Source organism: Lactuca saligna, chromosome 9, assembly GCF_052625555.1.
Source record: "Lactuca saligna cultivar CGN05327 chromosome 9, ASM5262555v1, whole genome shotgun sequence".
Taxonomy (NCBI): domain Eukaryota; kingdom Viridiplantae; phylum Streptophyta; class Magnoliopsida; order Asterales; family Asteraceae; genus Lactuca; species Lactuca saligna.
Genome location: NC_136425.1, coordinates 181003640 through 181031346, shown reverse-complemented (window position 1 = coordinate 181031346; position 27707 = coordinate 181003640). Strand labels below are relative to the sequence as shown.

General features: G+C 33.2%; 3 protein-coding genes and 3 non-coding genes across 11 annotated transcripts; all 6 read left to right on the top strand.

Annotated features, from left to right (window-relative positions):
• Positions 1-370: 370 nt before the first annotated feature.
• Positions 371-4663, top strand: MEE13 (myosin heavy chain-like protein). 5 transcript variants are annotated; one of them, XM_078976376.1, is made up of 18 exons: positions 371-544; positions 842-926; positions 1057-1150; positions 1228-1336; positions 1413-1451; positions 1532-1615; positions 1709-1770; positions 1855-1957; positions 2051-2203; positions 2278-2346; positions 2441-2497; positions 2597-2842; positions 2914-2997; positions 3116-3226; positions 3309-3379; positions 3481-3648; positions 3756-3821; positions 4323-4452. In XM_078976376.1, exons 2-17 carry the CDS (start codon positions 866-868, stop codon positions 3781-3783), a joined length of 1539 nt encoding a protein of 512 aa, XP_078832502.1. In that variant the 5' UTR covers positions 371-544; positions 842-865; the 3' UTR covers positions 3784-3821; positions 4323-4452. The 5 variants fall into 5 exon arrangements, with proteins under 5 accessions (XP_078832502.1, XP_078832501.1, XP_078832499.1 ...); XM_078976375.1 differs by having other exon boundaries at positions 377-544; positions 854-926; positions 1233-1336; positions 3728-3821; positions 4323-4663; XM_078976373.1 differs by having other exon boundaries at positions 377-544; positions 854-926; positions 3728-3821; positions 4323-4663.
• A 1678-nt stretch (positions 4664-6341) lies between these two features.
• On the top strand, positions 6342-9864 carry LOC145017004 (uncharacterized). Its single transcript, XM_078975123.1, has 4 exons — positions 6342-6480; positions 6699-6849; positions 7198-7929; positions 9789-9864. Exons 1-4 carry the CDS (start codon positions 6342-6344, stop codon positions 9862-9864), a joined length of 1098 nt encoding a protein of 365 aa, XP_078831249.1.
• LOC145014374 (uncharacterized) lies at positions 9800-11967 on the top strand. Of its 2 annotated transcripts, XM_078972749.1 has the most exons (6): positions 9800-9932; positions 10095-10302; positions 10400-10470; positions 10658-10837; positions 10920-11013; positions 11508-11967. In XM_078972749.1, the coding sequence occupies exons 2-6, from the start codon at positions 10207-10209 to the stop codon at positions 11721-11723; spliced, it is 657 nt and encodes a 218-aa protein (XP_078828875.1). In that variant the 5' UTR covers positions 9800-9932; positions 10095-10206; the 3' UTR covers positions 11724-11967. The 2 variants fall into 2 exon arrangements, with proteins under 2 accessions (XP_078828875.1, XP_078828876.1); XM_078972750.1 differs by lacking the exon at positions 9800-9932 and having other exon boundaries at positions 10182-10313.
• Positions 11968-14013: 2046 nt separating this feature from the next.
• Positions 14014-14085, top strand: TRNAP-CGG (transfer RNA proline (anticodon CGG)). The gene has a single exon. It is a non-coding gene; the product is annotated as a tRNA-Pro (tRNA).
• A 728-nt stretch (positions 14086-14813) lies between these two features.
• Positions 14814-14884, top strand: TRNAG-GCC (transfer RNA glycine (anticodon GCC)). The gene has a single exon. It is a non-coding gene; the product is annotated as a tRNA-Gly (tRNA).
• Positions 14885-18645: 3761 nt separating this feature from the next.
• TRNAG-GCC (transfer RNA glycine (anticodon GCC)) lies at positions 18646-18716 on the top strand. The gene has a single exon. It is a non-coding gene; the product is annotated as a tRNA-Gly (tRNA).
• The last annotated feature ends 8991 nt before the right edge of the window (positions 18717-27707 follow it).

The window sequence follows — 27707 nt, the reverse complement described above, 5'->3', positions numbered from 1 at the left end:
TTGCCACCATCATCGCCTCCGTAACCTTGCCGGCACATCCGATAATTCCTCACCACCACCACTTCCGAATCTACCACTTTGACCACTATCTCCTCCACCACCATTCCACCAACAACACCAATACCAACATGTTTTTTTATGAAGACTTCAAAAAACAATTTTTTATAAAGACTAAAAACATTAAAAAAAAACTTTTGATTAACATCTTATTATGCAAATATAGAAAAAGACCGATTTGTCGATTTCCTCAACAAAAACAAACACCACCTTGCTAAAACTGTTTATATGTCTCGAATTCTTATTGGGTTAAGACTTAAGATGGTATGTCTCATCTAGACTAACCACGTTTTTCAGTTTTTAATTGTTTCCTTTTTCTTTTCCAAAATTCATTATTTTTGTTAGACGAAAAAGAAACGAAACAAAAAACAAATTCAGTAGTATAGAAGCCTCCTCCTGAAGCAATAAACGGACAAGAACCTTTCTTTCTTCTTTCTCGTCCGTCTGGTTAATTCTGATTATTAGGGCTTCCAATTTTTCTCCTCAGGTAACTTTATTTGCTCTTATATGCCCTAATTTTACGTCCGCAGGGTTGTGCATCTCACCATGTTCAAAAAATTACACAATATTGTTTGACCTAGTTTGAATTTCACTGATTAAGCTGTAATTTTGATGAAGATCCCTGTTACCTTTTTGTGACATTCAAAATATGTCATGAATGCTTGCCTGAATTCATATATGATTTCAATTAAACAAGTTTTTATCCATGGTGATTACTGGATGAAGGTCTTTTTTGTTTTGATTATTGTTTTTGTATCCCTAGTGATAATTATTCTACTTTTAGTTTGTGTTATAGGAATCTGCGACCATGGATGAAAGGTTAGAAGATCGAGCCGCTTTGCTTTCTCGCATTGAAGTATTGGAGCGAGGTTTGTGCTCTGTTTTTTTTTCTATGTTTTCGTTATTTTAGAACATCGTTCACTTTATCTCAAATCAAATACAAACTGATTTGAATTTCTACTTGTTATAAATTTCTTTCTTGCGATTTTTGCTTTGTAGAACGAAATGAACTACGGAGTGATATTGAACAAATGTGTATGCAACATGCTGGACCTAGTTACGCTGCTGTTGCTACAAGAATGCATTTTCAAAGGTACATCATTATACAAAAACTATGAACACATTTCCCCATTGTAACAATCTTTAATTGTGATATTAATACCCAATTAGGACAGCTGGTCTGGAGCAGGAAATAGATGATTTGAAGAAGAAGTTAACTTCTTGTCTGCGAGAGAATGTAAATCTCCAAGAAGAGCTTTCACAGTCTTACCTTATCAAAGTAAGGTCAATTCTGTCATTTTACTTTTCTTGTTTCACACCATCCATCACTACTATAATGCTATTTTTTTCTACAGAACCAGTTAGCTGATCTACATGCTTCAGAGCTTAAGAAGGTTAGTGTATATATATGCTTGTTGGAATGCATATCAACTTGTTTCTAGTGAGGTTAATTTCATCTTTTTAACCTCTTCAGAGCTTAGAAGCAGAGAAGCAGATTAAATTTTTCCAAGGTTGTGTTGGTGCTGCATTCTCTGAACGTGATAATGCAATAATGGAGGTCTCGTTTCTTGATTCTATCTATTAATTACATAAATTGTTGTTCTATAAATCCTGTAATTTGAATCGTGTATATGGTTCTGAATTCTGATAGGCTGAAATAGCCAAAGAAAAAGAGGAACTTGCAACACAAGAATTGGGAATTATCCAGCAAAAGTAAGAACTTTATATTTATACTTCAAAAAGGTATTATCTTTTATTCATTTCTGGTATATCTGTTAAAGTTTTTATATAAACCAGGATAGAAGAACTCACCTCAATTGTTCTTGAAGAAAAGAAATTTTCAGCTACCCTTCAGACTGATCTAGAAAATCAAAAGAAGGAAAATGAAATATTCAAACAGGTGATTAATATACATTGGCTACATTATCTATAAATAGTTAAATACATGTTCAATGAAAAAGACACCTAAAGATTAATATTTTACATGTTATAGGTGATCACTAAGTTGTATGACATCAGACAACATTCTTCAAACGAATACAATGATGTCAATTTCGAAGAAAAGTGTATCACTTTACTGAATGATTCAGAAGACATGTGGAGTTTCAATAGACAAGATGAGGAAACATCAACCAGTAAATACATTGTAAGTTATAGAGAGCTTGTAATGGCAATTTAGTAATTTAAACTTTCATCATTTTTGACTTTTCATTTAGACAGACTGCATTAGAGGAAGAAGTGGAGGCATTGAGAAAATCTGTAATCAATCTTCGAAGCAAGTTACAAATGGTAAAACATTTTAATCAAATTGTACAAATTGTAAAAGGGTATTATTGTCCTTTTACTTAACTTTTACTTTTTTTAATTTTTTTTTGGGAATCAGGGATTGGAGATTGAGAAACATTTGAAGAAAGTTGTTCGTGATTTAAAAAACAAGAAAGTGAGATCAATTGATCAAATCTTCATTGATAAATGATAAGTAAACTTATGATGTTTAAATTCTTGATAAATTATAATTTCTTTTTTTATTTGAATACAGATCTTTTTGGAAGAAAAGATGAAGAGGGACATATCTGTCTTACGTGGCTTATATTCTCAACACAGGGTTGATATTGTAAATTTGCTCCAAGAGGAATTTTCTCAGTTTAAATCAGTTATTGATTTTATTAAAGAAAATATGGGGCAAATTAATATAAATGAAGAACTTAAACATTTATCTCCTCAAGAAAATGATTGTCGTGATGTACATATAAGCCCTGATATTGGTTCAGATACTATCACTAAGGTATATCATTATTTATTTATTTTTTAATGTAATAAAGATAAAATATAAAATTCTATTTTACATTTTTGTAGGAAAATGTTTCTGAATCACAAAAAAGTTGTAGTTCTGAATTAGGGGATGCTTCTGAACCACTTGCTCAAGCATTACAAGAGAAGGTTTGTATGTGTGTGTGTGTGTGTGTGTTTATATATTTATATAAAAAAGATCATATAAAAAGATAAATTTTTTTGTGGGGTTTTCATTTTTTATTAAAAAGGTTAAAACTTTATTCAGGTTTCAGCATTGTTGCTTCTATCACAACAAGAAGAGAGATATTTATTAGAAAGCAATGTAAAAGCAGCTCTTGAAAGTAAAATGATGGAGCTACAAAGAAATTTGAATCAAGTAAAATTTCATTATTTAGTTTAATAAATTGTTATAATATTATTAGTTTCATATTATATTTATATGTACAATATCTGAATAGGTGACAAATGAAAAAGTGGTTGCTCTTATGGAATTAGCACAATTGAAGCAAGAATACCATCTACTACAAGAGTATATGTTTAATTGTTTATTTTTATCTTCAAACAATAATTTTCATCCAACATTTTTTTTTAAAAATATTTATGATTTTAAAGTTTGTGACTTGACTATAGGAAACTGAATGATGATAAGCTTGTGATCGATAAAGAAGAGAAAAGCATGATTCAAGATAAAGATGGAAGATTAAAAAGTTTATTAAAAAAGACATATTTTAGTCAATGGATTAATCCTCAACAAGATATCAGCAAGAAAAGTTGTAATGCTACCATGGATTTTGCAAGGTTTGTGGATTTTCTTTCTTTCATGTATTTATTTATTTTTTTATTGATTATATGTTTATTATTATTATATGTTATGTAGAATGAAAGTTGAATATTTATCTCTCAAGGAGAGCTTGGAAAGCATGGAGCATTTAACTAATTCAATTCGTAGACTTCGTTTGTCTCTCATTAAGGTAATCATTTTATATTATATAAATTATATTATTTTGAGTAAATTACACGAATGGTCCCTATGGTTTGGGGTAATTTTCACGTTTGGTCCTCAACTTATTTTTTAACTCTTCATTTTGTTTTTGTTGTGTGCACGGTCCCTGTTTTACCTAAAAAGGCTATATTTCTATTGATTTTTTAATTTATTTAAATAAAATGGGGTAGGTAAGGTAAAGTAATGTGAGGTGGAAGTGGGGTTGGGGGTGTGTTTATTTAAATAAATTAAAAAAATCAAGGGCAGATTAGTCGATTTATGTAAAACAGGGACCAAGCGCGCAATAAAAACAAACAGTAGTGACCTTCCGAGTTAAAAAAAAAGTTAGGGACCAAACGTGCAAATTACCCCAAACCAGAGGGGACCATTCGTGTAATTTACTCTATTATTTTTCTCCATCAAGTTAAGGTAAAATACAAGAAAAAAAGAATTAGTTTATGAATAATAAATTGTTGTGAAACTTTTTTAGGTTAAAGAATCGGATACGGATCCGGTTCCAGACATTATTGAAAATGTTGAGACAGAAGCAAAGCTTTTAAAGACGACTCTTGGGAGTTGTGTTCCCGTAAGTTGGTCAGCAGCTGAGTTGGATACGAGTCAAGAAAAAGTTGATGGTGTGTCAGCAGCTGGTTTTGAGATGGTAGAGTTGCTTATTTTAGCCACACATTTGTTAAAAGAAAAGATTGTCAGTCTTTCTTGATACAGACAGATAGATAGACAGAAAGATAGATAATAATTTGGTTTACGTGGTTTGATGGTGAATAGTTTGTATAGACAAATTGTTTGTTTTATGTTTATATTGTTTTTTTTTGTGTGTTGTGATTATTTACTAGTTTATTTAGTAGCTGTAATCCCATAGGTATAGAGAATGAAATAAACCAAAAAACCATAAAAAAATCTACACATGTGAGGTCTTTACTACAACCAACAACAGTAGTATATGTTGGTTATATGTAACTTGTATGTTATTTGGTAGAAATTTTTTTAATTTATACAAAATAAATGTAAAAATATTACTTACAAAAATATAATGAATTATTGAAATTAATGAGTATATATTATAACTCATAAACAAATATGTACATGTTATAATAGTTTCACCATAAGGACAAATGGTTAAATAACAATATCTTCAAAGGTTTAGGAATAAACACTTCTTGAATGATGACAACTTATATGAGAGATTAGTTTGACATGCTTATCGCATCGTGAACTATATAATTTTTAGACAATTTCTTGTTTCAATTGAAACCCACATATGACAATTTAGAAGTTGGTTTTTTGGCATTTGTTTACAAAAAAGAAAAGAAAAAAAGTTTGGGTGGGTAAGAATCGACCTGCAAGGTTCTTGTTAGGATAACTCTGTCATTAAGATTAAGTTTCAACTACTCGTTATGTACTTATTACAGACAGCACGTTACAAGTTATTGGCTTGTAACTCCTACATGACCGTCTTCTTTAGCTGATGGTTTGATAACAACTAAGTTGAGAAAAACATGATTTCACAAACTACACATTTTACACCAAAATTATATGTGCACTTTGGAAAATAATTATACACCGATATATTGCTTTCCATGACATCCTGGAAATTTAAAAGTTGAAACATGTTGTGCATTTAAAGTTATATAAAGTTCACCGTTAAATAGATCAACAAAAAAACTCAAATGTGAATATTTTGACCCGTTTGAAACTGTGAAATACCTTTATCAGAACTACAGGTCCAAAACTCATAATGGGTTAGAAAATCGATAGAAACAATCTTCAAAATTTCTTTTTTTCAAAAAATTAGTTTTTGAGAATCGAAGCTCGAAAATGTCATTTTTCGAACTCAATGGTCATTTAGGCTTTTTCCAATACAAAAGATCATTTTGTAATATTTACTTATTTAAGCATGAAAAGCGGTCATTTGGTGAATATTCCTTCTCAAATTCACGAAGAGTTTTATGATTTAATAAGTTTTAGTAATTTTTTTTTTTAAAAAAAAAATAATCTAAAAATGCTCGTGCTTTGTAAATAGGTTATGTGGCCTCGTTTAGGATTTTCTTGATTGGACCTGGTTAAAGCCCGTGATTGGTTTTGGGACGCTCTCCTACAAAACTTGGAATGGGCTTGGGATACGTTAGAGTAGGAACGGGTGGGGGCAACGGGGCTTTCCGTTATAGGTGACATGGCACCTAATAACGGCGCCATAACGGGTGGAACATCGCCCCGACTTACCGTTATTAGGTGTTATGTTACCAAATGTTATCACGACATGGGCCATAACGCGTATAATTGATGCAAACGGTCACAATTTTGACCGTTTTTTTTCAAACGGTAACTAATTAATTTTTCTTTTTTACACTATAAATACATACAACTTATATCATTTTTAAATACAAAAAACATAAATTTCTCTCAATATTTTAGTATTTCAACTACATAATTCTTTCAATATTTCAAAACCAAAATATGAATCGTCTTGATCCGGCTCATCCGTACAACGATGATAACGACGTACCAATCTTATACAGACAACCTACTACAGTCAGATCCAGCTCCACTACTCACGCGACGTGTGGCGTTAAATAGAGATCGTGAGGAAGGGCATAGACGACTAGTTAACGATTACTTTGCTGAAAATTGTATCTATCAGCCAAACGATTTCAAAAGAAGATTCCGTTTGCGAAAAAATATCTTTGAAAGGATAGCCAACGCTATGGAAGTAAGGTATCGTTTGTTTCAACTTTTATAAATTACAAAATGTCAACTTTTGATAAAATAAATACAATTTTTACATGTTTAATATTTATTTAGGTATTGTTTGTTTCAATTTTTATAATTTATAAAATGTCACTTTTAGATAAAATAAATAGAGATCGTGAGGAAGGGCATAGACGACTAGTTAACGATTACTTTGCTGAAAATTGTATCTATCAGCCAAACGATTTCAAAAGAAGATTCCGTTTGCGAAAAAATATCTTTGAAAGGATAGCCAACGCTATGGAAGTAAGGTATCGTTTGTTTCAACTTTTATAAATTACAAAATGTCAACTTTTGATAAAATAAATACAATTTTTACATGTTTAATATTTATTTAGGTATTGTTTGTTTCAATTTTTATAATTTATAAAATGTCACTTTTAGATAAAATAAATACAATTTTTACATGTTTAATATTTATTTAGGTATTGTTTGTTTCAATTTTAATAATTTATAAAATGTCACTTTTAGATAAAATAAATACAATTTTTACATGTTTAATATTTATTTAGGTATTGTTTGTTTCAATTTTTATAATTTATATAATGTCACTTTTAGATAAAATAAATACAATTTTTACATGTTTAATATTTATTTAGGTATGAATTTTTCCAAATAAGATATGATGTTAGAGGCAAACGAGGCTTCACAGGATTGCAAAAATGTGTTGCTGCAATAAAACTTATAGCAATGAGAGAGTCGCCCGAGTCTGTTGATGATTATATGAGAATGTCTGAGAGGACCGCACAAGAAAGTTTGTATTTATTTGCAAGATGTGTTGTTGAAGCCTTCGGTGATCAATACTTGCGCAAACCTTCGTTGCATGATATGCAACAACTATATGTGGCGCATGAAGAAATACATGGTTTTCCGGAATGCACACACTGGAAATGGAGAAATTTCCCCGTGGCGTGGAAAGGCCAGTATTCGAGTGGTCATCATGGAGCACCTTCGTTGGTCTTAGAGGTTGTTGCTTCACAAGATTTATGGATTTGGCATGCTTTTTTCGGGGTTGCGGGTTCTATCAACGACGTCAACGTTCTTGATGAATCACCAATATTTGACGATCTTTTGTCAGGAAAAGCCCTAGATGCTCCATTCACAGTGAATGGAAACGGATATAAGTTTAGGTATTACCTTACAGAGGGAATATATCCACAATATTCCATGTTTGTGAAGGCATTTCGACACCCAATAGATCCAAGGGACAAATATTTCAAGAGACGACGAGACGGAGCACATAAGGATGTTGAACGTGTTTTTGGGGTTTTGAAATCAAAATGGCACATAGTTGAACATGCAGCGAGACCTTATGAGTTGGATACTCTACGGTATATCATGTATGCATGTATCATAATGCATAACATGGTTGTCGAAGATAAATGACGCAATATTGCAACGTATTCGCCTACGGAGCCAAGACATGTGCAATTTCAACCAGTGACATTAGAATATTTACATAGAGTGGTTGATATTCAAGATCAGTGAAAACACAAGCAACTTCGTGAAGACTTGGTGAATTACATCTTTGTTGGTTACGAAAACGAAGATGAATAGTTTTAGGCCAAAAAATGTTGGTTTTATCATTTTATTTATTTATTTATTATTATTTTTTTTGCTTTTTAGGTTTTTAAATGTTTTTGTGTTTTGTTGTAATTTTTTTTAATGTTGTTTTTAATTTAAGTTTTATTAAAATTTTATTTTTACTTTTAAAATATAAATAAAAAAAAAACAAATTCGAAATATAGAAAAAAAGCATAAAAAATAAATAAATAAGAAAAATAAAATAGAAAATAATTGGTGTTATCACATGTTATTAGATGTTGTCCATTTCCACTTGAGTGTTATAACACTCATGAATGAGTAGGATGCTGACATGATACTTTTTGGGTGTGGTAACATGTAATAACATGTTGCCCACATCTAGTAGTCATCAAATTAAGCTCGGTTTTTTTCTTACCTCTACCTATTATGGAAGGAAGCAAACAAAACTATGAAGTGAATCACCTAAAAGATTAAAAGCGAAAGAAGTTTGCATTTTAATTTGCTTGCTAATTGCTAAGTTTACAATGTTCTTGTCTTTGTTGGTTCCAAATGTAAATTTTTAAAAAAAGGTAATTTCGCTATAAATAATGCACCGTCAAGTTATTATTATTATTTTTAAACAAAAATCCTATTTCATCAACCGTACAAAATACATAACACCATATGATATACATGAATATGCATATGAGAAAATTATAATCCATATTACTCTATAAGTATTTGAACTTTAATTAACTAGAAATGTTAAACACTTACGACTAAAAATAACTTAGAGTTTTAGAAAAAAACAGGAATCTTACTAATGCTATGTTTGGCGTAATAACATTTAGCTGAAAAACTAGTTGATAGTTGAAACATTAGTTGATAGCTGAAAAACTAATTGATAAAAAATCAAGTTTGATAAAATTAGTTGATAAATTAGCTAAAAGATATAAAATAACATAAAACAACATTTAAAAGAATATGTTTTTTTCTATAATTAATTAAGAGTATATTAATATTTTTTTTCTTTAAAAACTCATGAAAAGCTAGCTGTAAATTATTTTTAAGCTTGTTAAACACAACAATTTAAAAAATTCAAAAAATAAGCTACATTAAGCTAGTTAAACAAAACAATTTAAAAAATTCAAAAAAATAGATTAACTAGTCGTGACCTCAAACACCCTTAAATACCTTTATCTTATGAGTAAATTACACAAATGGTTTTTATGGTTTGGGGTAATTTGAGTGCTTGATCCTTAATTTATTTTTAAACTTTGAAGGTCCCTACTATTTGTTTTTGATACACGTTTATTCTATGTATTATCTAAAAAGATTATTATTTAAATAGAAAAAAATAATGATGTAGATAAGGTAAGTTGAGGGGGTGTGGGGGTGGTGGTTGTGGGTGTGTTTATTTAAATAAATTAAAAAAACAAGGGTAAAATAGTCTTTTTAAATAAGCAATGAACCAAACATGTAACAAAAACAAACAGTAAGAACCTTGCGAGTTAAAAAAAATAAATTAGAGACTAAACATACAAATTAGCCTAAACCATAGGGACCATTTGTGTAATTTACTCTTATCCGGTATCTTTCATCTAAAAGTAAACATGTTTTTCAGTTTTTAATTGTTTATTTTCTAAAGTTCATTATTTTGTTGAAGAAAAAGAAATGAAACAAAAAGCAAATTCAGTAATATAGAAGCCCTCTCCCGCCAGGAAGCAATAAACGAACAATAACCTTTCTTTCTTCCTTCTCGTTCATCTGATTAATTCTGATTATTTGGGCTTCCATTTTTTCTCCTCAGGTAACTTTATTTGCTCTTATATGCCCTAATTTTACATCCACAGGGTTTTGCATCTCACCATGTTCAAAAATTACACACTATGTTCTTGTTTAACCTAGTTTAAATTTCATTGATTATGCTGTAATTTTGATGGAGATCACTGTTACTTTTTGTGACATTCAGAATATGACGTGAATGCTTGCCTGAAATATTTTGTGGGACTTTCAAGTTTTAATTAAAAGGGTTCAAAGACAGCGCAAAAATAGAGGAATAAAATTTAATTGCTAAAATCATCATGTGGAACACCCTAAAAGAGAGATATTTGTTAGAGAGCGACGAAAAAGCAGCTCTTGAAAGTGAAATGGAGACGCTACAAAAAAATTTAACTCGAGTAAATTTCATGTTGTTCATTCCCTTTTTTTTAGTTCAATAATTTGTTATAATATTATTAGTTTCATATTATATTTATGTGTACAATATTTGAATAGGTAACAAATGAAAAGGTGGTTGCTCTTATGGAATTGGCACAATTGAAGCAGGAATACAATCTACTACAAGAGTATGTTTAATTCTTTATTTCCGTATTTAAACAATAATTTTCATCCAATATATATATATATATATATATATATATATATATATATATATATATATATATATATATATATATATATATATATATATATATATATATATATATATATATATTTATATTTATGATTTTAGAGTTTGTGACATGACTATAGGAAACTCAATGAGGATAAGCTTGTAATTGATAAAGAAGAGAAAAACATGATTCATGATAAAGATGGAAGATTAAAAAGTTTGTTAAAAAAGACATACTTTAGCGAGTGCTTTTATCCTCAACAAGATTATGCACAAAATATCAGCAAGAACAGTTCTAGTGCTACCACGGATTTTGCAAAGTTTGTGGATTTTTTTGTTTTTAATTTTTCATGTATTTATATTTTTTTTATTGATTATATATTTAGATAATATGTTATGCAGAATGAAGGTTGAATATATATCACACATGGAGAGCTTGAAAAGCATGGAACATTTAGCTAGTACAGTTCGTAGACTTCGTTTGTCACTCATTAAGGTAATCATTTCATTTATATTAATATATAGTTTATTTATATGCTTCTAATTATATAAATTATATTTATTTTTTCTATCAAGTTAAGTAAGGTAAAATGCACGTAACAAGAATATTCTTTCATTTATTTGTTAATTATAAGCTTATAGCATCCAAGTTTGTTTCCTCCTATTACAACATTGTAGTCTAAAAAAAACCCTAGGAGTGTTAACTCAAATACAAATATAATTTGGTAATTTTTTGTTTTAAATTACAAAGTCCTAACAAATTTATTATTGTTACCAACTTATAAAAAAATATTTTAATCTTATAAGTTCGATAACAATAAAAAGTTCACACTTGGGATGTAAGTGTAGTCACAATGTTCGTTTCACATTTATAAATAGTCAATTACAATATTCAATTTAGATTGAAAAAAAAGAAGTGTACGCTTAAAATATTTAAATATTAGAATATTTGATAATTGGTCAATAATAAATTGTTGTGAAACTTGTTAGGTTAAAAAATCTGTTTCGGTATTGAATACGGTTTCAGACATTATTGAAAATGTTGAGACAGAGGCAAAGCTTTTAAAGATGGCTTGTGTTCCTGTAAGTTGGTCAGATGAGTTGGATACAGGTGAGGGGAAAGTTGATGCCGTGTCAGCAGCTGGTTTTGAGATGGTGGAGTTGCTTATTTTAGCGACACAACTATTAAAAAGCTCGATGTCTTGAAACAGACAAATAGATAGATAATAAATTGGTTTATGGTTTGATGGTGAATAGTTTGTATAGATATATCCGGTGGTCCATGTTTATATTGTTTTTGTGTGCTATTAACTTAAGATTATTTACTAATTTTTTTAGCAGTTGTAATCTTATAAGTAGTGCTATGGGGTATGGAGTATGATAGAAGAAACAAAGGTCACAAGTTTGAAAAAAATATGTACTAAGTTTTCGTTAATTTAACTATTATATATGCCATTAGAAAAGTGCATATGACCTATTTTGGGACATCTTTAAAGAACGAGGTCGAAAATCATTGGGAAAATATGTTCGAAACTGAGGAGAATAAAAAGGTCCTTGTTATTCATTGACATAATGATCAACGCTTCCTAATATCCATATCTTGAAGACAAATTCGGATCAGCCTATTTGGCTAACAAAATGTCTAATGGATGTTTCTAATAAAGAGATATTGGGTTGAATTCCAAACATATACTAATTCACCGTTAAAAGAATGTCCACATCTTGAATATGTTCCAAATAAGCCCAAATGCTTATTTGTCTTTTGGTTTGGTTTGATGATAACTTAGGTGAAATGTATTTGTGAGTTCTTATCGACCCAAGAGGTAAATGTCATTCCTAGCTCTTTTGGACAACGTGGTAGATCTTTAGGAAATTTTTTGTTTGTATGGAACTTATTTATATTATTTAATAAATCTATGATACATTTAAATTCAATAGTATATGTTGTGTTACTTTGTAATAAATTCTTTAACTTATACAAAATAGTTGTAAAAATATTAGAAAACAAAACATAATGAATTATTGAAATTAATGCATACATATTATAAGTCGAACCAAATATGTATACGTTACAATAGTTCCCTAATGAGGATAGATGTTGGTTTAATAACAATAGCTTCAAAGATTTAGGAATAAACACTTACTTCTTGGACAATAGCAACTCGAGTGCAAGATTAGTCGCCGACACATACATTGAACCAAGAACTACATACAAATTCCTATATATTTGGGGATCTTATTATCTCTTCTAACAATTTTATTTTTCTAGCAATTTCAGACCATTTCATCTTGTTTTGATGGGAACCAACAAAGGGCAATTTACAACTTTTTTTCCTTTTTTTTTTTTTTTTTTGGCATTTGGGTAAAAAAAATAACTATAGGTCAAATCATAAGTCAAAATTGACAGGACGACTTTGACATTAAAATTGAGCTTCATTCGGTCGTGAGGCACTTCATTCCAGACAACATGTTACAAGTTCTTAGTGCAACTCCCTCATACCCATTTTCTTTACCTGATGACATTGATAACAACTAAATCGTGAAAAACCTAATTTCACACTACACATTTTACACGAAAATTATATATGTAGTTTGCAAAACAGTTATATGACATTCCACAACGATATATTGCATTCCATGACATTATCGAAATTTGGAAGTTAAAACATGTTATGCATTTAAAATTATATAAAACATCAAAGTTAAATAGGCAAACAAACACCTTCAAGTTTGATTTTTTTAGGCCTGTTTGAAATTACAAAAGAAACGCATGTTCAAAATGGGGTTTGAAGATTCAGTAAAAACAATTATCAAAATTGCTTTTTGTTAGAAAATTAGAGTTCGAAAATCATAATGAAGCTCGGACACGTCCATTTTTTGAAAAATATTATAAGCTGATAAGTTTAAGTAAATATATTTTTTAGAAAATTAGTTAAAAAGGCTTGTGCCTTGTTACGGATTTTCTTGACTTTAGGCCTATGATCAGTTATAAGATTTACGATTAAGCTTGAGACAGGTTAAACATTCGATTAGGCTTGTTTTTTTGCTCACCTTTATCATTATGGAAGGAAGCAAACCAAACAATAAAATGAATCACCTAAAAGATCAAAGTGAAAGAAATTTGCATTTTAATTCGCTAAGTTTACAAAGTTCTTGTCTTTATAAGTTCCAGATGTAAAGCTATGTGAAAAAGGAACTTACAATGAATGTTAGCAATGAATTTAGTTGATAAGTAATGCACCATCCGGTTATTTGTTCTTAACAAAAATCCTATTTCATTAATGGTAAAAATAAGAACACCAGATGATATACATGAATATGCATGTGAGAAAATATAATCCATGTTAGTATATAAGTATTTGAACTTTCAGTATCTGAAATTTTTAATATTTATGACAAAAAAATAACTTAGAATTTAGAAAGAAACCCAAGACATACGTCAGTTAGAAATACGAGCAATATTGAAGGATAATCGTATAGCATAAAAACAACAAGCGGGCATTTGGTCTAGTGGTATGATTCTCGCTTCGGGTGCGAGAGGTCCCGAGTTCGATTCTCGGAATGCCCCATTTTTCAATCTTCTAATTGTTTTTGAAGTACTCTATATATATAATTATTATCTTTCTCCAAAAATCACTTAAACCTTACCATCTGTTGTAAGATCAAAGTAAATCGAAATAAACTATTTTGATAATATGATTTGGGATTTGTTCAAGCAAAAGAAACCGATTACTTGTAATTTTTGTTGAATAAAAAAAAAAAAAAACTGAGTGTAGATATATAGTAATTAATTCTTAGCCATGATAAGGGTTTATCTTTCTAATTAGGAGATTTTGTGTAATTTTGAAATACATCTTGATACATCACACTTACATACAATCTTTCAAATAAGATATGATACAGAAAAAATCTGGTTGGTAGTAATTTATTCACTTTAATGATCTGTAATGTGCAATTTAAAGGGTTCAATTGAAATTATTGAGGCTTGAAATGTGTTCATCTTTTGCAATAAAAAGGTTGGTTTATTGCATTTGAAAAAGAAAAAGTAGACTGAAAATTCATAAAGGTAAATAATTGTGGGAATAGCAATACACTTTGAAGTGTAAATACCATAATATATCCCTTAATTGTTGATGTGTTATTGTTTACCATGTTAATGTAGTTTAAATTCAAAAGAAATGAAACATGCTTGTTGATTTGTGTTTCCATTTCGAAAAGAAAAGTAGTTAGTAGATATATTTCAACCTTTAAACTACTACTAGTGTTGTATGTCAGATGTAAGATATAAAACAAAAAGCACCAGTGGTCTAGTGGTAGAATAGTACCCTGCCACGGTACAGACCCGGGTTCGATTCCCGGCTGGTGCATCTATTTAAGGGAGCGATGATGTTTCATGCCTTTATGGTGGAGGGGTCCATCAACTTTCTCTGATCTCCAAGTGAAAAGTTTAATAGGCTTTATGTTTCATGCCTTTATGGTGGAGGGGTCCATCAACTTTCTTTGATCTCCAAGTGAAAAGTTTAATAGGCTTATCTGAGCTCTTGTATTTTTATTTTTCCATTCATTTTTTGCTTGGAATAGAACATATAATTGCTATACAAAGTTACATAGATGAAGTTATTACACTCCTTTAATACCAAAAAGGTTTGTTACTTTTTATTTCCTTGTGGGTGAGTTCCTGAAATTGTTATCTGATGAACACATTTGTATCATTGTATGTAGCACCTTTTGGACTACATGCTCACAATATAACCATCCCAATTGATTGCTGGATGTTAATTAACTTCTCTCAAACTTCACATGATTTTGATGAAAAGATTAGATGTGTCAGGGCGAAAAAGGAAGCATTACAGAAAAAAAACGTATGATTTTACAAAATGGATGCCCTTTAAAACCTGATGCTTCTATTTAGGGTGCTCTTCTTGGTTTGTGTAGGATTTATTGAAATACCAATTTGGGTAAGGTAGTTTCACATAAATTATTGGAAATTGATTCGGGTAACTTTGGGTATTATGTTTTGTTGTCAAATATATATGCAATTGCGGGTAATTAAATTGGAAAGGATGAAGACGGTTGGATTAATGCTAATGAAAAGGATTGAAGAAGATGTCCCGGTGGATTTAGGTTGGAATATATAACAAATGGAAGTTTTTTATGTCGTAAGTATTCACATCCTCAATGTGATGCAATATATCTAGTGTTGGAGGATTTAATTATGGCGATTATTGTGTATGTTCCGAATTATACTTATGTGTTACAACTTACAAGATGTTGAGGAGGGTGAAAAGGAGCGTTTTCTTATGAGTCATAGTGAGAGATTAGCGATTGAGTATGACATTATTGAAACGCCACCTTGGAGGATATAAGAATCTTTAGGAATTTGTGGGTTATCATAGTGCTACTAAGTATATATAGATTATTCTTAGGTAATAGGTATCCTAACCAGTATAATAAATTTAAGAATGATGTATATTCTTGTGGTGATTACTGATAATTTCAGTATGAATTTGCCTTCTTATGGGTATTGGCTTTTATGTTAGCCACTTAGTGATTACTGTAATTTCACTATGTATTTGATTTACATTTCGTATCGAATATCATAAATAATACTTATCACTTAAAGTTTTAAAGACTGTGAACCGGTTGTGATTAAATTTATTTTGTAGCATCGGGCTATTTAACCTTGTTGTTTTCTTTGTTCAAAGTATATGTATAGTTTTATTATTTCCTTTTATTTTTATGTTTAGTGTAGGTGTGTTTCTATCTCTCATTATTAGTTTAAACATGTTGTTTGACATACTGTTATGATCAATTAAATTGTGCATGGGTATGCACAACAAGAAATGGCACCTTTAGGGACGACATAAAGCGTCACAAATAGTCAAGAAAGTCGCCCCTAAAGGTATTAGGGACGACATGTCGTCTCAATTGGGTCGCCGCAAATACCTCGTAGCTAATACTCAATAGTCGTCGGTAAAGGCGTCGCCCCTAATAACCGTCGTCGCTAGGGCTGTAAACGAACCAAATGAACACGAACAAGGTCTTGTTCATGTTCGTTCGTTTAAGTTAGCCGAACAACAAACGAACACGAACAGATAAACGAACGAGATTTTCTTGTTCATGTTCGTTCGTTTAACAAATTACTTTGTTCATGTTCGTTCATTTATGTTTGTGAACATGCTAAAGGAACATAAACGAACAAACATAAGCAAATAAAGATATAAAAAAACACAATTGAACATATATATATGAACATAAACGAACATATAATATAGCGATATAATAAAAAATAATTGAATATAGATGAATATAAATAAACTTAAACTAACAAACATAAAAGAACGTAAACAAATATCATAAACGAACATTCACGAACATAAATAAACGAACGTAACCATTGTTCATGTTCGTTCATTTAACTAAATGAATGATAATTTTTGTTCATGTTCGTTCATTTATTAAATAAACGAACATAAACGAACTTCCCGCCGAACAGTTCACGAACGATTTGCCGAACGTTCAGTTCGTTTACAACCCTAGTCGTCGCTAATACCCGATGTCGTCCTTAAAGGTGTCGTCCCTAATAATAATATTTCGGCCACCGGCCAGTGTTACTCCGGCCAAATATAACACGGGTGTTGTCGTCTCTAATACTCAAGATCGTCCTTAAAGGTGTCGCCACTAATGCTTAATCGTGTTAATTTCATGTTGATTTATGAACACGAACACGACATCATATTTTGTAATCCTGACACGAACACAAATTCGAATTTTGATTTCGTCCCGATTTCGTTTCGTATATTTTTTTTCGTGTCGTGTAATAAATTGACACCCCTACTTTACGTATACAAAATTTGATGAAAAAAAAAATTGGATGTCAAAGCATTTTCAACCTTCAAATTCTCTATTATAGAAGATTATGAAATTGAAACACAATAGCACCAGTCGTCTAGTGGTAGAATTGTATCTTGGCAACAGTACAAACCTTAGTTCGACTCGTGTCTGGTGAATTCTTGAGCAATGATGTCATACTCCTTTCTGATGGAGGGTCCATCAGCTTTGTCTTATCCTAAATGGTGACATGCATAGGTCCTTACTGAGCTCTTTTTTTTAATACCCCTTCTTTTTCTATGTTTGTTTCTACTAATGCAACAAATTTGTTATATCTATTAAAGGGATAAACATAAGAAACAAGTACAACCCATGAATTCACAAAATATGTTTGCCAATCATTCTCATTAACTTTTAAAATACCAAAACATACATGTTTTATGGGGAAAATCTTGGAGGAGTTTTAGGTCTACTCCTTAAAATTGAATAACACCATGTTTCGATCTTTCGTTGTAATATATCCTCAAAGCCTCTACCAAATACTAAAACACAATACAAAGATAAACATACACCGGAAAAAAAACTAGAAGGGTAAAAGAAGTTAACGTGGAAGAAACTATAACAACTTCAAAAAGTCCGATGTATTATGCTTTTATATACTAAGCATTATGCATTTTGAAAATTTATATCTATTCTTTGATCAAGAGTAACTAACATTGCATTGCTTACATTACGCACATATTGTGATTATATATAATGAATGAATTTGATTTTTTACTTTTTGGTAAATAAGCTTCCGTAAAAAAAGTATATCAGTTTTATACAAATATTAAACAATTTTGATAGAGGTTTTTTTTTTTGAGATAAGTCAAATTGTATTATTATTCTATGAACGGAATATGTGTTGATTATTTATATTTCAAATCTGTATTGAAAGAATTAGATAAGGTGCGATGTCAAGGAAGCGTAAAATGAAAACATAAACTAATGTTTTGCATTAAAAAGAAAGAAAACATGAAAGTGACTTTATTGCTTTTGCTTGCATTTTAAAAAGAAAAAAAGTGACTTAAAATTCATAAGGATAAATTGTGGGAAATAACAATACATGTAGAAGTGTGCAAATAGCATAATGTATGACTTGTTGATGTGTGTATGTTCACCATGTTAATGTACGTGGATTAAATTCACATGGTTGTGGATTTGTGTTGTTTATACTTGCATTTTGAAAAGAAAATTAGATGTAAATCCTTTTGAAAATGAAACTACTTGTATATAAGATAATAGGTTCAACACAAAAGCACCAGTGGTCTAGTGGTAGAATAGTACCCTGCCACGGTACAGACCCGGGTTCGATTCCCGGCTGGTGCATTTCAAAGAGCTGTGAAGTTTCATGCATTAATGGTGGAGGGGGGTCCCATCAGTTTATCTGATCCTCAAGAGAAGATATTCTAGGCCTTACTGAGCTCTTTATTTTTTTTTGAGTAGTTAATTATGAACGATGGTTTTTTGGTCACAATTTTCTATACAAACATGAACTTATTATACTCATTTTATTCGAAGACAATCTAGGCCTTACTGAGCTCCTTCGACTTTTTTCTTATTTAATGAGGAATTTGATTTTATGAGTTTTGTTTGTTTTACATCACAATTTGATTAGATCTGTCAAGTTTAATAATAGTTTCTATATTATCTTATTATCTAGATTAATCTGAATGTGTGATTTTGTTATACATCAAGTTTTTGTTTTTCATTTTGATTATGTAATCTATCTAAGTGTCTTCAATCTCCAATATGTTCGTTAATAAATTGTAAATTTGTAATTTGGATCAATTTGGGTAATGAAATTTTGTTGTTCTAAAAATAGAATTTGTCTTTATTCGAAATTATGAAATATGAGAATGTTAATAGATTTTATCTTTAAAATGAATGGAACCTGATACATAACAGTTTTTTTTTTTTTTTTTTTTTTTTTTTTTTTTTTTTTTTGTGTGTGTGTGTGTGAACTTGTTATTTGGTTTTATGTTTATTTAGAATTGGTTTTATTTTTGACTTCTCACAAAAATGAAGATATACTACTAATTGTAAAATGGTTTTTTAATGGGTCAACAATATAACATGTATAACTCTATCCCTAGTCATAAGACGTTTTTTGTTTTGTTACCACTTATTAGTTACTTTTTATACTATTATTACTGATTTTACATATTAAAAAATATATATTTTTTTCACAAATAACGAAGTATTGTGAAATTTTCGTCTTTGAGGGGCCTTAACTTTTCTATTGCACAAGTGAAGTCGCTCACAAGCTTGGGTGGATCCTTATTATTATTATTATTATTATTATTTGTTATTTTCTTATGGTTCGTTGCTGATCTCTCAGTTTTCCGTCGTTGAATGTGTACATGTATATTTATATTTATATGTATGTATGTACGAACATATGTATGTATGTATCTATGATGTATGTATATATATGTACGCATATTTGTATGTATGTATGCATGTATGTATGTATGAACGTATTTACATATAAATGTATGCATGTATGTGAAACGTTCCAAAAGTATGACCCAAAATTTTCAATTTAAAATTTAAATAAAATAGTATTCCAAAAACATTGTTCATACAAACTAATGAGAAATAAGTATATCAAACATCATAATAATAAGAGTATGTCTCAGAAGCGGAATCCATATGGTGTGTGCGGCGTAGTCAACTCGAGCTCTTTCCTTTGGAATCAGAAATACCTGAAACATATGGGTAAATGGGAAGACATTGCGATAGATTTTGTCACTAAACTACCCAGAACAAAGAATGGTCACGACATGATTTGGGTGGCCGTTGATCGATTCACTAATAGTGCGCATTTCATAGCAGCCAATGAGAAATGGTCTATGGAAAAGCTTGCGAATTCTTATGTGAAGGAAATTGTGAGGCTTCACAGTGTTCCATTAACGATTGTGTCAGATCGTGACAGCCGTTTCACCTCACGATTTTGGAAAAGTCTACAAGAGGAATTGGGTACCAAGTTGTGTTTAAGTACAGTTTACCATCCACAGACTGATGGTCAGAGCGAACAAACAATACAAACACTTGAAGATATGCTGAGAGCGTGTACCCTGGAATTCCAAGGTAATTGGGATGAACATTTACCTTTGGTAGAATTTTCCTACAATAATAGTTTCCACTCGAGCATAAAGATGACACCTTATCAAGCTTTGTACGGATAAAAGGGTAGTACGCCGTCTTGTTGGCTTGAGGCTGGGGAAAAACAGTTTATGGGGCCCGAGATGGTCCATCAAACTGCTGAAAAGTTGAAAATAATTAGAGAAAGAATGTTAGCAGCTCAGGATCGTCAAAAGAGCTATGCTGACAAGAAGCGAAGGTCGATGACTATTGAAGTTGGAGATTCGGTTTTACTTAAAGTCTCACCGTGGAAGGGACTTATAAGATTTGGTAAAAGGGGAAAGTTGAGTCCAAGGTTTATTGGACCGTTTAAAGTTCTTCAGAGAATTGGGAACCAAGCTTACAAGCTCGAATTACCCGAAGAACTGAATGGAATTCACAACACTTTTCATGTGTGTTATTTGAGGAAGTTCACGGGAGAAGTTCCCGATATAATTCCAATTTCTGAATTGAGAATTGATGAAAACAATAAGTTAATTGAAGAACCTGAGGCAATTGTTGACCGAAAGACAAAGAAGTTGCGACGCAAGATGGTCGAATTAGTGCTTGTCCGTTGGAAACATTCGAATGGGCCAAATCTCACTTGGGAAACGGAGAGTGACATGTTGAGTCGCTATTCACATTTGTTTGTTGATGTGTGATTCCGGGGACGGAATCATCCTAAGGGGGAGAGAATTGTAACTCCCGCGTTTCCAGGCTAGGCATTATCATTGATGTAATAGTCTAGGTTAACCCTTGTAACTCTTTTTGGAGTATTAATGATGAAATATTTGAGTGTTATGTGAATTATGTGTTTATTTTCTTAATTATTATGATTTAATGAATTAAGAATAAAATAAGTGTCAAATTAAAGTCTGAGATAATCCCGATATCTTTGCATAAAGATGTAGTGGTTGAAACAAGGATTCCGAAGATATTAATAATGCCGAAATCCGAGTTATAACGAAGAAGTTATGACCTGTCGAAGTTTTGCGACAGAACCGATAACGCTGAATGACGTAAAAAGTGAAATTTATGTTAGACCGATATTTAGCCTTAGTGATTTAAACGAAAGTCGTAGAGTTCGTTAAACCGAGAGCGTGCATAACAAGAATGCCCAAATCCGACTTCGTATGAGGAAGTTATGATTTTTCTAAGTTTCAACTTAATAGTATGCAACCCGAATACTCGATTCAAGATCGAGTGATTGTTGGTTGAAACAATCTAAACGAGAATAGAAGATCTCGTTGATAGTAGCGCATTGGTGGAAAGACAGACGAAAACGAACGTCAGAGGAAGAAGTTATGAACTTATAATAGAGTTTTCCTGTCCCGGCCTACTAAAAATAAATATTAAAAATAAAATTCAAAACTAGCTGACGGAGTCTAAACGAAAGTTGAAAAGTTTAGTCTCACCTACGCGTGGATATAAAGAACATCAATATATATATATATATATATATATATATATATATATATATATATATATATATATATATATATATATATATATATATATTCGAATAATATCCGAAGGGGGGAGGAGTCACCGTTCCGATCAACATTACGCCCAACGTAAGGCTGTAGGCCCAGCGTACCACTCGAGTGCTCCGGGTTCATAAGCGATGACGTCGAAGTTCCGATGACACAAGCATTGACGACTTCGGAGGAGTACGCCCCGCGTAAGGGCATTACGCCCAGCGTAATGCAAGGCTCAACCTCCTATAAAAGGGCTGCGAGGGCAGCCGAGAGTTTTGCTCTTTTTCTCTTACCTCTCTCCCATTTTGCATCGTTTTGCATGCCAGAAGTATCCCGAAGCCCTTGTATTAATCCCGAGCCCCGAAGCAATTCCCGAAGTCCCGAAGCCCCGAGAAGTGCAATTCCCGAGCCGAAGCTCTTCCCGCGAGGTGCCCAGTTTTTGTTAAGATCTTCCAGATCTGCTGAAGAATACTGCTTCTACAAGTCGTAGTGCTGTCCGATCATCTTCTGATCAAGTGAGTGTGTGGTTACTTTCTTCTAACGCATAATTATGAAGTATTTTATACGAAATACGTGTTATGTGTATATTTTGTTGTTATATGCGTGAATGTATATTCACTTTCTTCTATCTCATAGATATGATTTATTCTCTATAAAATACGTGTTAGGTGTATGTGTCTCATCTGTTGTTTGGAATATGTATTGAATGAGAATGCTATACATGTTTTAAACTATGTATAAATATATATATATATATATACATATATATATATATATATATATATATATATATATATATATATATATATATATATATATATATATATATCTACTAAATATGTCGGGTAGAACATGGGTAGATAGTTGTGTGATAAACAGATGAGAGGCCTCGATGTTGTTTTTGATTCAGTCATCTAGCGAGTTTAGATGATGACCACAGACTTTTCTAGACAGTCCTGTGGAACGTTAGCAGGTTCGCCACCTGTAGGTGTTAATGAACTTGGGTGTTCATTCGCTGTACTCCATCCCCCTCATGGTTGCCTTATTTGACATATATTGTCGGGAAACCCCCGATTGCATGTATTGTCGCCCCGATGAAATATTCTTAGACTAGGTCCCTTGTGTTAGTTATTTTAGGGACGTAAAGTGAGAATAACGGGAATGGGTAATTGGGTTGTTGTTGGTTGATGAAAATTAATTTAATTATTTATTGTGGGTTGAAAACCCTATATGCTCACCAGACTCCCAAGCCTGACCCACTCAGTTTATTTGTATTACAGGAAATGGCGCAAGGGCATAAGATGGATGAATCATCAAGTTGTTTTGTTTACAAGTTTGTATATGTATATATTTGTTGAATGACTTGTAATGTTATCGTTTATGCTTTATGGTCTGTATCGGAACATGACATCACGAATTTGATTATATAATGAAAATACATTTCTTTTATGAAATGCTTTGGTAAATATTATTTTATCACGTTTTATTTTTGGGAACAAATTCCGCAACTCTTTCAAATCAAAAGGATTTACTCTAAAATTATTTTAAAAAGCATAAATGAAAATCGATCTTTTCTGGCCGAGATTTTGGCGATGTCACAGTAATCTCCGCCGCCGTCTCTATAGTCTGGGTGAGGTCATGAAACTCCCTGGTTAACTGCTGCACCTCAATAACCGGTGCGAACTCAGCTTTGAACCTGGCAGTAAAGTCAGCCCAGGTCATAACATCCAAAGATGCATCATGTCCAATGACATGTCTGACCTCCTCCCACCAATCCCGTGCCCTGTCCTTCAGAAGACAGGACGCCAATCTGACCTTGTCCCCCTCGGGACATCTACTCGTGCGGAAAGCGTTGGCCACATCCGCCAACCATCTAGTACTCACTATGGGGTCCCGTGCCCCGTGATAATCTAGAGCTCCACATGCCTGGAACTCCCTGAACGTAAGCGTGCACGACCCCATCATGGCCGCCACCTCAACACAAAATGTGCCTAGTCTCTCCTCCATCAACTCTAGTATACCCTCCTTGATCGAACCAAAGATCACTGGAGTCTGCGCAAGAATGATACGGGTCACCTATGAAGTGAAGAACTCTCTGGTCTGCTCATCTAGATGCTCAGCTCCCGAGCCTGATCCTGATCCTGATCCCTCTCCGGCACCTGAACTGCCAGCTGCTGGCCTAGGTCGCAAAACCACCATTCTGAAAACATATCATGGCAAACGTCAGTACACTGAAATATCTCAAGGGATTGTTGCTACTACAAGCTTCCCGGCCTCATCTCAGCCTTCCTTGATTCGAGTACAGATCCTCTGCTTTCAGTAGCACGGGACCATACCACCTTCCACATCTATTCGTACTTTCCTCAAGAACCGCCTTGACTCCACCAAGTCTGTAACATCCCAAAATACGACCCAAAACTTTTTGTTTAAATAGTAATAAAAATCATATACTGATCGTCATATCATAAAAACCATACGTCAAATATCTCAACTCATTAGAAAATGTCATGAAACAACTGTATCAAATCAAACTACGAATCAAAACAAACTCCCAGGATAAAGACTGAAGCTGTGGTGTGTATGATGCCATCATCCCAAGCTCTTCCCCTTACTTGCGGAAGTACCTGAAACCAAAATTGAAACTGTAAGCACGAAGCTTAGTGAGCTCCCCCAAACTACCACATACCATACAATAATATATAAACACGTATTGGGCCTTGCCTACTACATCAGACCGAAGCCCGGAAACTGCATCAGACCGTAGTCCGGAACTGACTGGGACCTTGTCCCCTGTATCGGACCGATGTCCGAAACTAGCTGCATCGGACCGAAGTCCGGAACTGACTGCATCAGACAGAAGTCCGGAACTAACTGATCATAGCATAGCATAAACACATATCAACTAGCATAACACACATCATCATAAACTCATATACTGCATACTACGCCAGGCCGTAGCCCATAACACATAACGCATAAATATTTTCTGAGCCACGAAGGCATCAAACACACTAAAAACTGCATCGGACCGAGTCCGGAAACTACTATTAACTAAACAGGCCGGCATTGTGGCCTTAGACCCGTTCCTACTGGAAGGAAACTCACCTCGTAGCCTAGCTGCTGAAAGGACTGCTTCGGAATCTGTCTGCTGCGTCTCTGGTTTCACTCCGGCTACAATATCCATGAGCACCATCAATCAAATACTAATAATAATACTGAGGGTAAAATGACTCTCCTACCCCTGATCCAAGTCAACCTAACTGTTAAAGTCAACATTCAGTTGACCTGACTCATCGAGTTGGGTCGCCAACTCGTCGAGTCCTTACTCTTACTTTCTTGATTCCACACGCTACTACTCGTCGAGTTTTGGCGCAAACTCGGCGAGTTACTCTTTGCTACTAACACTCCGACAATCTGCATCCGACTCGCCGAGTTGTATGAACAACTCATCGAGTTCTCCTTCATCAGATGATCATTCTAGCTGCGACTCGCCGAGTTGTATGAACAACTCGTCGAGTCTGTTCTTGAAGTATAAAGATTACCTTGAACTCGCCGAGTCAGGGCATTGACTCGCTGAGTTCTTCCACGAATGAGTCTAACCCTCTAGCTTACCGAGTCCATCTCTCACTCACTGGTTCCACTTGGCATAACTCGAAAAAGGAAAAACAGGGAACTCGCGACTCGACTCACCGAGTCAAAAGAACGACTCGCCGAGTCATATGCATGCAAACATTATATACTCGATTCTGCTTGAAACCAGTCCATACCATTAATAGATCTGGGTTCCTGGGACTTAATTTACACGTAAAGTTTCCAACTTTACGTGTGAATAACATCAAATGAAGGTTTTAAGGTTCAAAGCACACTATAATAGTAGATCTAGAGCTTTCATGCAAAATGGATCCATAAAGGTGCTAGATCTAAGCTTCTGGAGTTCAAATCTAGCTAGATCCGAAGGCTAATCAACTCCATGAGTCCTCTATGCTACTATTAAGCTAAGAAATGGTTCAAGAATAGCTTTAATGGCTTCAAAAAGGAGATTTAAGCATAGAAACAGAAAAGGGCCAAGATATACCTTACTATCTTTTGAAATTCCTCAAGGATCTAGGATCTCCTTCTTCTCCTCTTGATCTACCTTCCTTTATCTCTCAAAATCTTCAAAGAACACACCAAAATCACACAAAATGCAAAGAGGGATCTAGGGTTTCGAGAATAATGCTTTGAGGGGTGATGGGGACTGACTTGAGGCCTCAAAAGTTGTTTAAATAGGGTGCAAACCCTTGAAATTAGGGTTTCATCAGACTGGCGGACTCGTCGAGTCGCCAACTTAAACATGCTCGAAATCACGACTCTACTCGACGAGTCCAGCTACCGACTCGTTGAGTTCCCCTTAAAACTTGAAGAAATACAACAATAAGTAAAAATATAAATATCATACCAAAGTTTGGGTGTTACAAAGTCACTCTAATGCTACTGACTTTCGCTACTCACATCCTAGGCTTGCCCTAGGGAAACCTTTGACTCCACCCAAACCAATCCTCAGCTGCTGAAGGCCTCCTTGCAATGCCAACTAGCCACCACCTGAATACCATCGCATGCAATGAGGCTCGGATAATCTTTTGAGTACAAGACTCATCCCTACAACGGTTAGACTCAAACGAGAGCTGCACAATAGGGTCAAATCTGACACTCTGAGATTATCCAACCCTGACCACATGTGACGTGATGTATTCACCTAATGGCTAACTCCCATCACTCAGAGTTCCACTAAGCACAAAGCAAGCAACATTCGATAAAGGAAACATACTCATACAAACTATTCTCAAGAAATTGTACTAGTATAAAATGCTAAGCTCATGCTATCATGCATAACCTACACATGCTATTCTACTACTGCCTACTCACTACTAGTATGCAATTCTCGTCAAGCTGAAACATATAAAGCAAACACATAAGGTATCCTCCTAGATCCTTAGTCCTATACTAGCATGCTGTTCTGCTGCTGCTCCAGTTTCACCCCGGCTACAATTTCCATAAGTACACTCAATCAAATACTGATAACTATACCGAGGGTAAAATGACTATTTTACCCCTGGTCAAAGTCAACCTCTTGGTCAAAGTCAACATACAGTTGACCTGACTCGTCGAGTTGGCCACCAACTCGTTGATTCTCTACTCTCATTTCTCAATTCTGCTCGCTACTGCTCGTCGAGTTTGGCATAGACTCGACAAGTTCCTCTTTGATACAAACACTTAGTCAATCTACATCCGACTCGCCGAGTTGTATGAATAACTCGATGAGTTCTTCTTCATCATATGAACACTCCAACTGGGACTCGCCGAGTTGTATGAACAACTTGTCAATTCTGTTCTTGAGATATGAAGATTGCCTTGGACTCGCCAAGTCAGGGCATTGACTCGCCGAGTCCCTCCATGGATGAGTTCGATCTCCGACTCACTGAGTCCCCCTAAAACTCACTGGTTCCACTCGGCATAATACATAGAAGGGGAAAACTCGAGGACTCGTGACCCGACTCGTTGAGTCTGAAGAACGACTCGCTGAGTCGGTTGCATGAAACTTCTATACAATCGATTCTACTTAAAACCACTGCATACAATTAATAGATTTAGGTTTCTAAGGCTTGTTTACCACGTAAAGTTTCCAACTTTACGTGTGCATATGCATGAAAAGGGATTTAAAGGCTCAAAAGACACT